This window comes from Melitaea cinxia, chromosome 11 (genome assembly GCF_905220565.1).
Source record: "Melitaea cinxia chromosome 11, ilMelCinx1.1, whole genome shotgun sequence".
NCBI classification, from domain to species: Eukaryota; Metazoa; Arthropoda; class Insecta; order Lepidoptera; family Nymphalidae; genus Melitaea; species Melitaea cinxia.
In genome coordinates, this window is record NC_059404.1 from 16,169,023 (window position 1) to 16,182,009 (window position 12,987).

Sequence of the window (12,987 nt, forward strand, 5' to 3'; positions counted from 1 at the left end):
TATCACAAAAATTCTATAACAATTTTCTGTTACAACTAGCTGGATTTTAAAATTTTCCCAACACATCCCAACAGCAAAAAAGGGAAAATAAGAAACAATTTGAATTTCATTATTCTGGTTACCTTTGCATCAATATTATCTAAAAATGGTGTATAAAAATTTTCTGTTCAGATTTTCTATGTATTTTTTTTTTAGAATAACATATAATTAAAATAATTGTGTTTGCTCGCAAACGAAAAAAAAAAACCGACTTCAATTACATCGACGAGTAATACAACGTAGATCGACGCAAAAATAGTCAAGTAACTACGCGTTATCAAAGATTACTCAAAAAGTAGTTATCAGATCTCAATAAAATTTATATGTGACCACATGACAAACATCAGCTATCGATTAAATTAAAAATTATCAAAATCGGTACACCCAGTAAAAAGTTATTGCGGATTTTCAAGAAGTTTCCTCGATTTCTCTGGGATCTCATCATCAGATCCAGGTTTCCTTATCATGGTACTAAATTTGGGATATCTCCTTTCCAAAAAAAAAGGAATTATCAAAATCGGTACATCCAGTAGAAAGCTATGCGGTATAATACAACGTAGGTCGACGAAAAAAGCGTCAAGTAAAAACGCATTATTAGATATAGCTCGAAAAGTAGTTGTTAGATCTCAAATAAATTTAAATGGGACCAATTGGCACACACCACCTTTCGATTAAAAGAAAATTTGTCGAAATCGGTCCACATGATCAAAAGTTCTGATGTAACATACATAAAAAAAAAAAAAAAAAAAATACAGTCGAATTGAGAACCTCCTCCTTTTTTGGAAGTCGGTTAAAAAATGGATAATAGATATTATAATTGTAAATAATAAAGCACTTTTTTAATCATAAAATATGTGTAAGATTTATTACGCATTTATATAAACAGCAAACATATCTATAATTCATATTTTCAACACAAAATACTAATCATACGGGATTGTATTACTTAAAAAACATAAAACCTCTTTTAAATATATTTTATAAAAAAAAAGTATCTCTTAAAATTATAATTACTATGGTTAAATGAGATGCTTAATAAAGGTTTATTAAAACCATCTAACAAATAAAATTAAACAAATTTAATTATATTACATTTTATTTATAAGATTAAAACTATCAAGAAGCCCTAACTGTATTCAGTGGTGCTTGTTTTATAAAAGTATCAAGTTTATTCTTAAACAGTTCGCTTGTTATCGGCTCTCCAATACCACACAAAGGATTTCTTACAACATATTTAACATAAATTTCTCCATAAATCTTTTTTAACATTTCTCTGACACCTTGAGCTTGGTTATCAGTGTTCATGACAAACTTCAGACCTGACGGAGTTTCCAGACAGTGTAGGGTGTATTTAGACGTCTTGTAATTCAGGAAACCGTCCTTTGGGTCCAGGGGAGATATCTTTGCGACAAACGATTTTATTGAAAATAACATTCCATACATAAGTTTTCCTTCCTGAAATATAACATATTAATTTTTATAAAATAAATAAACAGTGTACAGTCAACAGTCTATGATAAAAATACAAACAGATCAAAACAGATATTTCTATGGCCTATATAAAACATAGTTTTCATGTAATAAAACTAATCCCACGAGTGCTACAGCGAAACAGCCAGTTTCTTTGACCACTAAGCCAATGGGTCGCACCATAAAATACTGTTTAGTTTACTACATAACGAAAACATACCAAAACTACAGACTAATATTTTACATACATAGTTAAGTTTTTGTAACGTCGATTGTCATGTGTATATAAGATTAAAATAATTATTTTCAGTTAAAAGTAAACTACAAAACTAATAATTCCAAACATTACCTCCTCCCTAGACATTCCAGATTGTTTCGTTCTATTCCACTCTCCATAGTAGAGTAGAGTACCGTAGCGGTCGAAAATATACAAGTTATGTATCATCATTATAATATCATACTACATTTAATTGATTTTTCTTACACAAATTTTAAAATTAATGTAATAAATAAAACGAAAACAATGACGTTTTCTTTCGATATAATTTGACAAGAATGTCAAATTGATGTCAGATCAGATTTTTTTTTTCTCTATTTTCGATCCCATTCCGTGACAATGACGATATTACAAAACATACGCAGATACGATTTTAATATATAATTTCTCCAAATAAGGAGACACAATTTTACAAACTTGCTGAAGGTTTTTGTACCTTTAAAGGCTTTAAATACACGTCAGCGGGTAACAGTTAAACATGTCAATCTGATAATATAATATATTCTGTTTTAGTCCTTTACGTAACCATTGTAAAATTATAAGAATATCAAAATAAGAATTGTACAAGTAATATTTATTTGTAAAGCTTACTTTCCTAAAGACCTATTTGCGATTTATAAATATAAAATAAACTACATAAAATTACGTTGATGAAAAATCACGGATTAAAATAATATTTGGCAACATTGATAACCCACACTCACTTATGAGCTATAACTTATAAGCTATTCCGTATAGATATATAACAAGATACAGTTTGTCTTTGTAGTGAATTATAGAATTTATGAACCTTGTCCTCCAATGCGAAGTTATACAAAAGTGATGAATATTTAGTAATAAACTCAGATAAGTATACAATAGTAAACCTATTCATAAATTACAAATTCTGTAGTGGTAAGTGACACTTAATGTTTATATTCATTGAATCGATTTGAATTTTGAGGTTATATTTCTTATCTAATACTTGGTTGCAGGTCTAAATTAGTGATTAAAATATGGATGAATATTCAAGAGAACCTTGCCCATGGCGTATTTTTGATGATTCTGGTGGTGCATTCTTAATGGGAGCCATCGGTGGTGGTATCTTCCATTCAATAAAAGGATTCAGAAATGCGCCTACAGGATTTAATAGAAAAATGGTGAGACATAAATCAATAATTGCTTACTTGAACTTTATTATCTGTACTTGGTAATTAAAGTTGTTTAGGTATGTTATTTTAATAATTATAATAATTTATGAAAGTAGAAAAAGCAGCAATACTAAAAACTACTAGTATTACAGTCAAGTTAACACCACAAAGTAATATATCAATTTCTCAGCTTGGCAGTTTAGCAGCAATGAAAGAACGCTCACCGATAGTCGGAGGCAATTTTGCAGTATGGGGTGGAATGTTTTCCACAATCGACTGCTCTCTTGTCTATTTACGCCAAAAAGAAGATCCCTGGAATTCAATAATGAGTGGTGCACTCACAGGAGGCATCCTTGCTGCACGAAATGGTATTATGACTGACATTTTACTTAAATTACATAGTGAAATTAAAATCTATACGAGTAAAAAAAATTGACTTAACGAATGACTCACACTCAATTCAGTAGGACTCCTCTGTTGAGGTTTAAAAACACACAATACGCAACACTAAAGCTTGGCAATCGTATGACCCATACAAACAGTGCTGTGATTGCTGTACTACCTGTCCTTATGTCCTTTGTCATTATTTCTCTAGCATACAATTAAAATTATGGTGCAATATTCTATACCATTAAATAAGCAATTCTTATATGAATATATCATTATTTTCACTTTTGAAAACAGTACAAATTTGTTTATACAGTTTGCAATGTTATAGTATATTGATGCATCTCCTGCATTAACCTTTTGACCGCCACGCCTCAAAACCATTCCCGTGCCCTGTACGCCAAGGCATAAAATAAACAAAAATACCTACGAAAAAAATAGTGCTGCCAAGAGTCGTTATCGAGTACCGCACAGTGACTTGTTTTTGCTGGTTTTTATGCAATAAATGACTACTTATATAATCTAGGAAGGTTTATTTTTTAATATTTTTCTTGTGTTATCTTGCACTCGTTATATATACTTACAACAACATAAATAAAAAACAAACATTACAAAAATAATAGTAGTAAAGCACAACACTATTTTCCATCGCCATGACGTCATTGTCACGACTGGACGACTACGGCGCAGCTGACCTACGGTTATGAAACTCTCTTTAGAGACGTGCTGTGTCGCACGCAAGGAAGCCGCAGGCTATATATCGATTTCGAATCGAATCGATATATACATGAAAAGTAATTTAGAAAAAAATTAACCGAATTCAAATTTGTAATTTTTTAACCGACTTCAAAAAAGGAGGAGGTTACTCAATTCGACCGATTCGATATATATTTTATATTTTTTTATTTATGTTCGGGGATAACTTTGTCGTTTATGAAACGATTTTGATAATTCTTTTTTGTTAGAAAGGAGATAACCCCGGTATAGTACCATGCTAGGGAAACCAGGATTTTATAATGAGATCTCGAAAATCTGCATAACTTTTACTGGGTGCACCGATTTTAATGATTTTTAATTTAATCGAAAGCCGATGTTTATCATGTAGTCACATTTAAATTTCATCCGAACCCGATTACAACTTTTTGATTGATCTTTGATAATGCGTATTTACTTGACTATTTTTTCGTCTACCTACGTTGTGTTACTTGTCGATATAATTGAAGTTAGTTTTTTTTTCGTTTGCCTGCAAACACAATTATTACCTTTTTAGATAATAGTTTATTATCTAAGGTTCATTAGAACAGTATTCCACTGTGCCCCGTTCCATAGTGCCCCATAAGGCCAACGTTTTAAACGAGTTTTATAAAAAGTTAGGTTATTTTTTGAACTTTCCACACAATTGTCTCAAATAGACAAAATGATTAAAATTAATGAAAAAAAAATATCATTTACCTATTCTTTAAACTTTTTTACTAAAAAGAAAGTACTTTGAAAAGAAATCTCAACTTTTAAACGAGAATAATTGTGTTTGCTCGCAAACGAAAAAAAACCGACTTCAATTACATCGACGAGTAATACAACGTAGATCGACGAAAAAATAGTCAAGTAACTACGCGTTATCAAAGATTACTCAAAAAGTAGATATCAGATCTCAATGAAATTTATATGTGACCATATGATAAAGATCAGCTTTCGATAAAATTAAAAACTATCAAAATCGGTGCACCCAGTAAAAAGTAATTACGGATTTTCAAGAGTCCCTCGTCGTCCTCGTCCCTTTCTCTGGGATCCCATCATCAGATCCTGGTTTCCTGGTTTGTACCAAACTAGGGATATCTTCTTTCCAATAAAAAAAGAATTATCAAAATCGGTACATCCAGTAGAAAGTTATGCGGTATAATAAAACGTAGGTCGACGAAAAAAGCGTCAAGTAAAAACGCATTATTAGATATAACTCGAAAAGTAGTTTATAGATCTCAAATAAATTTAAATGTCACCAAATGACACACACCACCTTTCGATTAAAAAAAATTGTCGAAATCGGTCCACCCAGTCAAAAGTTCTGAAGTAACATACATAAAAAAAAAATATAGTCGAATTGAGAACCTCCTCCTTTTTTGGAATTCGGTTAAAAATGGAATATTTTTCTATTCACAGTTCCATCGTTGTCACGCCGCCATATTTCACTACGTCCTCGTTTGACGCAGGACGCGCTGTAATTGGTCGAAGCGATACCACACGAATTAGTTTAGAATTCAAATTTTTATCGACACTGTTCCATAGTGCCCCGTGTTCCATTGTTCCCCAACTCAGTAGTTGATCCAATGAAGCAAATTAATATAATCGGTGCGGTCGATGCCAGCCTTAGTTTAAAAGAAATATTTACATGCGTTAAATGTTTTTTTGCTTAGGTAGCAAATAGTACTAAAACAGCACTGAGTAAGTAGCAATATTTCAAATCAAATATTTCACGATACACGACACGACATGGGTCTTAGAAAAAAAGCTTTTATGAGAGTGGGGGTTAGAGATGATATTGATGCTGCCAGATGATTTTGAGAATGAGAAAGAAAATCGTAATTTCGCTCTTAACCTTAGATAAAAAAAATGAAAAAATATTTTTTTTTAATTGGTAATTGTATATTATTAAAATTATCGACGCCTTCCAAAATGCGACGATGTTCTAAGGTATCGCTTGTCTTGCACTTCACTAGTTTTCTCGCTATTCGCTTATGACGTCATCAGCGTGTCGTCTATACTTGACAACGGCGTGTAGAGAACGGATTAATGACTACGCGCTAGAGATGCGCCAGATTTGAGATATCAGATTTATTATGGCGATTTGATTGATTTTAGTTGATTTGATTTTTTATTCATTTGCTATTTATGTGTTAGCTGATGATAGTTTTATGTTTTTTACCTTTTGTTTTATTCAAATATCAAATTATTTATAGAAAATATAACACGTTTGAGTTGAATTTTGAAGAGCTAATTGCAAAAATGAATTGTTATTATGATTTTTTTAAAGTGCAATAAAGAATATCGACGGGTCCTACGCATAAGGTCGTAATACATAAAAACGTTTTTTACAGGAGAGCCATTTTCATTACCGTCACTGCTAAAGTTCGTTTGAGATACATCTTTGATCAGTGTTTCTAGTTTATATGATCAATAATTCGCTTAAAAATATAATGCCAAACTGTAAATGAAATAAAAATTAATATTTACACAAAAATAACTCATTTTAGTTACATACGACTTTATACTTATTGCAGAAACGTCGTATCTTGTTGTTACGACCTTATGCTTTCGATCAGGTTGTTATTAACTTTGTGAATAAAGTCGTATGTTTGAGTTACGACGTTATGCTCCGTGTAATCTCTTATAATATCTCTAAGAAAGGGGCCGTAAGAAGCTACGTGGTGAACAAAAATCACAAATTTCAGCTAAAATCAACTTTTTAAAATAATTATTATCAGATTTACTTAGTTCGCCACAGTTTTTTTATATAAGAAATAAACAAAATTAAAACTGATCCATAAAAATATGAAGGATAGTCCTTAATTTCATAATTAAATATAATTTATTGTTAATAAATTTTTAAACTAGAATCAGTCTTTAGCTGCACTAACAATAAAAATAAAAGTGAATCAAATAAATCTATATTTTGTTATGATAATACGAAAAATCATTTTATAACTTGGAGTGGCGACTGGCGAGCATTAAAGGAGACCTACGTCCAGCAGTTGACTTGTAAGGGCTGATGGATGGATGGAATGCTTATAATCAACTTAAAGAAACCTTAAATAACAAAATAAGCAATAACCTCTGTCTGGTTAACATAAATATAAGTAGTAAAAACATCTTACAATCAAATATATTTATTTATTTATGAGTAAACGAAAACTAGTCAGATGAATGGCTACTGTTCTGTTCGGCACCAATGCTACTGTGTGATAACTGTTGATAAAAACTATGAAATTCTTGAAGTATTGTACGTCCTTGATAAAGACTTAATAAATCATTAAATTTTGCAGATATAATTGGATATAATTGATCAGTGTAACATGGAACTAAAACTTCTGTATTTAAAATATTTTCATTTTTTCTTCTCGATGATTCTCATATTATTTTCATCTTTAAAGTGATAACGATAATTCAAAATATAGGGTTTACTCGACACTATCTGAACTTCTCTAGTTTTACTCCAAGCTATTTTTTGGTTTATTGTATTTGTAGCCGAATTTCTACACATCATTTCAATTACATTATAACGAGGAGGGTTAACTTCCGGCCATCTTACTATAGCTTTTAAGTTCAAGTTTTTAAGACTTGTGCTGGAGCTAGCCATACATAAATCCAAGTATTTTAGCCAGTGTTTTACTGTTCAGGCTATTAAGTTATGGAATAGTCTGTCCTTAGCCATAAGGGAGGCTAAATCGCTATTGACTTTTAAAAAACACGTTAAAAATCTTATTATTAACGAATTGCTTACATACTTTATAAGTTTATGATAGAATATAATTATATTATATTTTTATTCTTCTTTTCATTTATTTGTGTATTTTCTATAAGTATTAGAATGTAAAAATTTGTATGTAAGTTTATTATACATCTACACAACCTACCCAATTTTGATAATAAGTTTCCTTTTTAAGTCTGGGTTGTCTGGAAGAAATGGCTAATTAGCCATAAGTCCGCCTATTGTACTTCACTATCTGCTTTGTTTGTAATATATTTGTGGTGTACAATAAAGTACTTATAAAATAAATAAATCAATCAATCAAACCATTGTGCAGGGATATACATATATTATTTTTGACATTTCTCTCAATTAAAGCGTAAACGGAATTCGTTTCGATTTGTATATACTCACCCTCTAAAAACCTATGAAATATTGTTATTACCATTTACCATACTTTCTTGCTGCATAAGTATATAAAGCAAACACAATATAATTTCTGTTTTGACCGACACAACTGTTGGACTAAAACCTGGATTCCTTGGCACCATCATTAACTTTAGTTTCAATAAACTTAGATAAACAGCTTGCTACTTCACATGTCCCGTGTTTGTCATTAATCTCAGGCCACATGTAACTATAACCTGCACAACGAGCAAGATCAAAAACAGTAATATTATAAATTAACAAATTTCTTTTATGATGAAATAAACATACATTGCGATGGGGACAGACATAAAATCTTTTGATAATCAAAACACGCGATAACTATTCTTTCTTCACTCTCTATAGCTTCTTTTTTATCATTCTCCTTCATTTCTCTAGTCTTAGTCTGGTTTCTCGTGTAATTTCCTTGTTTTTTTTTTATCTTCTTTAGTCATTATATTTTTATTTGTGTAGTATATATGGCATTCGTTAAAGATATACTTTTTCAGTTTATGAAATGAGGTATTAATAAAGTTTTGTTTTATTATATTACGATACTTTCTTAGCTTTGTCGCTTTCTTCGTTCTATTTTCAGTAGCACACCAACTCATTGTATAAAGAAAACATTTTTGTGAATGTCAGGTCGCTGTCTAGGTAAATTTAGTAGAATCTTTGTGCAAATAATGGGATTCAATGGGCTAAAACGTTTTGACATACTTTAAAACTTCCTGTTTCATTTCATCATCAATGACAATAGTTTTGGTACCACCACGCCGATTAGGAGAAATAGACCCACCACCCAAGCACCATTTGGACTGTTCTCTCCCCTATGGAGAGTGTATTAAGAAACATTGTCTTGCAGATCAACATCTTATTAGGAACGTCAGAGTTGGGCTCAATACTTAATCGTTTTTTTTCGTCTAGACACAGCATTTGAAGTAGAAGGATACTTAGTGTATCCTAGTTCGGTATGATTGAATCGTCAATCGTAATTAAAAGATTGACCGAAGATCGTCTTGTACAAATCCCACTGGTGTTCAGCTTCAAGTGGCGTCGGTGATTTTGAAATCAAAAATCTTATTTTATACAAGCACAATCGCTACATTAATCATCCAATTGTAATTGAACTAAAATGTCATTAAAAATGGATTTATAAGCTTTATTGAAAAAGCAAAAAATCGTATCTTTATTTCTAAACAAAGCATAAAGTCGTATGACTGTGATACGACTTTGTGCGCTTAATTATCCCTAAATTATAACCAAGCATATGGTCGTAACTATAAGTTACGACTTCTAGAATAAAACTGTAGCGCAGTATAAAGTCGTAACTGGCACATTGCTAGTGGTGGTCTACGGCGCATACAGTCGTAACATGGCCGAACCGATGTTATGCGCCGGACCGTATTATTTTTCGTCAAGCCCTATTAAACACTATCTATAACGAATATAGTTTATTCGTTTGATAATTTTATATAGCTAATTAACTACATTTATTAATAATAAAAGTAATATTCGATAAAACTTACCATTTCCAAGATTGTCACCAGTCGTTACTATTTTACTGCTTAGGTTATGCTTATTTAAGTCTAATTTTAAAATCTTTGACGAACGTACATTACTCATTACATTGGTTTATAATCGCATAAGTGTTAGTAATTAAAATTAATCAAAAACTACAAAGAAATTTGACTTACAGTAATATTATTTTGAACATTAAAAATGGAGACTCCGATCATGTCATACGACGTCGGTACTATGCTCTTAATGACCCGGACACCGTCCAATAGATCGGAGCATATCGTCGCAACTAGCAGCGCGACCTTATGCGCGGAAACGTTTTAATGTTAAGACTATTAGCAATTCAAAAACTTATAATTTATAGAAGATATTAATATTCTGACTTCAGGAATCTTAAATACGGTTTATTATTGTTCTAATGACACAAAAATACAATTTTGCTCAAAAAACATGTTACGACCTTATGCGTAGGACCCGTCGATATATAAATCATCTATACCATTTTGACTAGCCCGTTGGCGCAGTTTGTAGTGACTACAGGCCAGCAGGTGCTTTCTGCTCCAGAGGTTATGGGTTTGATTCCCACCCTGAGTCTGGGTATAATATATATTTATTTATATGTGTATTATATGTATACTTATCAAAAAAAAAAATATAGCTATACCAGTCAGCTGTTACCTATAACACAAGCATTAAGTTGCTTACTTTAGGAACAGATGACCGTGTGTGTATGTTGTAAATATTTATTTATTTATTATTTATTTATACCTCTTGCGTCACATCCCTAGCGGTCAACTATAGACGACTTCGGCGTTTTGGACATATCATTTACGTGGAATAAGAATGCATGTTTTTATTTCAATGTTTCTCAGTACGTGTAGCTATAAAAGACTTGTTTTTTATACTCAAATGTTGCGGGGATATTCTATTTTCATAAATGTTGAATTAAAATACTAGAAATATTTTTTTAATAATTTTATTTAATATTTTTGTGGTCCGGGTTTTTTGTCACCTATAGACGTCGCTGGCGCACAGGACTCGCGAGCCCTTGTCAAGTATAGGTGACTACGGCGGTCAAAAGGTTAATTAAAAAAGTATACAAAAAAAGTGGGACATTTTAGCTGACACTAGTTTGGAAGTTATGTATACATTTCAGTAATTTTGAATTCACTTAGTCTTACTAAGTGAATAATTGCAGTAATAAATACACTATTTAAATTATAGGTGTACCAGCCATGGCAGGGAGCGCTTTAGTCGGCGGTATCCTCTTAGCCCTAATAGAGGGCATCGGTATCATGTTCACGAGAATATCATCAGAGCAATTTAAACCACAGCAGCCAATCTTTGAAGATCCATCAGTTTTAGGACAGAGTCAACCACAAGGGCAAAGTTTTCAATAGATCAACTAATTCATTAAACAAGATTGTATAGTCCAAATTTATATTTAGAACTAAAAGGTATAAAATTATTAGGGTTACCTGAATTAAAATTAACAGTATATCCGAGTAAATAAATAAATGTATAATCCATACAGTCATTATACAGTTTTCACTTAGAAATGGAATTTACTTTTTATTATCAGGGTTCTTCTTGGAGGTAGCAAGAAAAGTAAAAAAAAAAAAATCAAATATCTTTTTAAATTGATTTTATAATGTGCACAATATTTAATAACAATTGAAATAAATTGACAAAGTATTGAGTAATTTTAAATATACAATCTTGTTTCAAATTCATAAGGAATAATTTAAGAGGTAATTTTAAAAACCACTCATTTCCAATTTAAGACTCCAAATATGACAAAATAAAAAAATGTAAAATTTGTTGGTAATAAGCTATTTTTTTCAATAAAACCAAATTATTATTTTTAGGAATTTAAATTCATATCAAACTTGGTTTAAAGGAATTCAATTCTCAAGCATTTAGATCAAAAAAAAATAAAAAATAAATAATTAACATACACAATTGGTCCTCTGTTTCTAAGATAATTAACTTAATGCTTGTGTTATAGGTTAATTTGGATATGACTTTTGAAAATGACCTCTTCGATTGTTATAAATATTAAATTAACTCTCAGATTTGTTTTTGAGTGAATTATTTGCATCTGTGATATTTTTTCAGTTCAATACTGATTGCTCATAATTTCACTTAAAAATTATAATTTTTTTTGTTTTTGATTCTTGAACAGAAAAAAATTTAATATCATAATTTACGATAGCATAATTTCCATACAACATATTTATTTGTTCCCCATGTATGTTGTTGTGGATTTGTCGGAGAGCTGATCAAGGACAATGGTTTGGAGATCCATCTTCATGAAGATTTAATGTCTCATTCTTGTGTAGGATAAATCTCCATTGTATCAGTTGTTCCAGATGCTGTTATTATTCTTATTGCTAGCTTAAATTGTGATGTTTAAATTGTAAAAATAGATACCAAATAAATAATTTTTTAAATATTGTCTTTTTTTACACCAGTCGAATGATTTTTTTTAATATAATAGATTATATTCATCATTATTGCAGTGTAGCAGTTGTTACAAAAGTATAAGAAACAGTTAAAATTACAATCTTATGTCATGTACATTGTATTGTATAGTAACATAGTGAATTAGTAGTTTTTTCAAAAGATTACAAAAAAGCTTTTTTGAGATTCATAGATTAATATTATGATGATAAAATGGTATTTAGCACTATATTAACACTTATAAGACTTATTATTAGCGATGTAGGATTTAATGTGTCTGTAAATTTGATGGCTTATTTTGGACTGCATTTTCACCAACTTTTCTTATTTCTTTAATAACATGAGCTAATACTTCTGGATCAACTCCTAACTCACAGAGTCTGATGCATACAGTGAGAGTTTCAGCATCCAAGCCAGTGTTTAGAAGTTGAGAAATTTGGAAAAGCATCTGGAAAGTTTCACGGGCTTGGCCAACTTGAGCATTCTTTTCTGAGGTCATGATGTAACTGAAATAAAATAAATGAATAAATAGATATTTATTGATTCCTTATGATGATAGCTGTGTTGTTCTGCAACAAGAATAAAGTGACTTCAAATAAAAATTATTAAGAACTAGCTGTTCTGTCAAGTTAATAGTAAAAATTAATTTTATTTAATTTATATTTTTTTTAGTATTAAAATCTTCCGTGCGCTTTAAGGAACATACAAAAAAATAAATTAGCCAAACTGGTCGAGCCATTCTCGAGTTATGCGCTTAGCAATGTTCATTTTTATTTATATAGATAGATAAAATAAAAACTATTTGTCAGATTTCT

General features: G+C 30.6%; 2 protein-coding genes across 2 annotated transcripts; one reads left to right on the forward strand and one right to left on the reverse strand.

The window, feature by feature from the left end:
• Window positions 1-874: 874 nt before the first annotated feature.
• Window positions 875-2,322, reverse strand: LOC123657738 (trafficking protein particle complex subunit 1-like). Its single transcript, XM_045593253.1, has 2 exons — window positions 1,859-2,322; window positions 875-1,494 (listed from the first exon to the last, which is right to left on the reverse strand). The coding sequence occupies exons 1-2, from the start codon at window positions 1,955-1,957 to the stop codon at window positions 1,156-1,158; spliced, it is 438 nt and encodes a 145-aa protein (XP_045449209.1). The 5' UTR covers window positions 1,958-2,322; the 3' UTR covers window positions 875-1,155.
• Window positions 2,323-2,490: 168 nt separating this feature from the next.
• LOC123657737 (mitochondrial import inner membrane translocase subunit Tim17-B) lies at window positions 2,491-12,162 on the forward strand. The gene is made up of 4 exons (XM_045593252.1): window positions 2,491-2,680; window positions 2,761-2,925; window positions 3,107-3,284; window positions 10,934-12,162. Exons 2-4 carry the CDS (start codon window positions 2,782-2,784, stop codon window positions 11,107-11,109), a joined length of 498 nt encoding a protein of 165 aa, XP_045449208.1. The 5' UTR covers window positions 2,491-2,680; window positions 2,761-2,781; the 3' UTR covers window positions 11,110-12,162.
• Window positions 12,163-12,987: the final 825 nt, after the last annotated feature.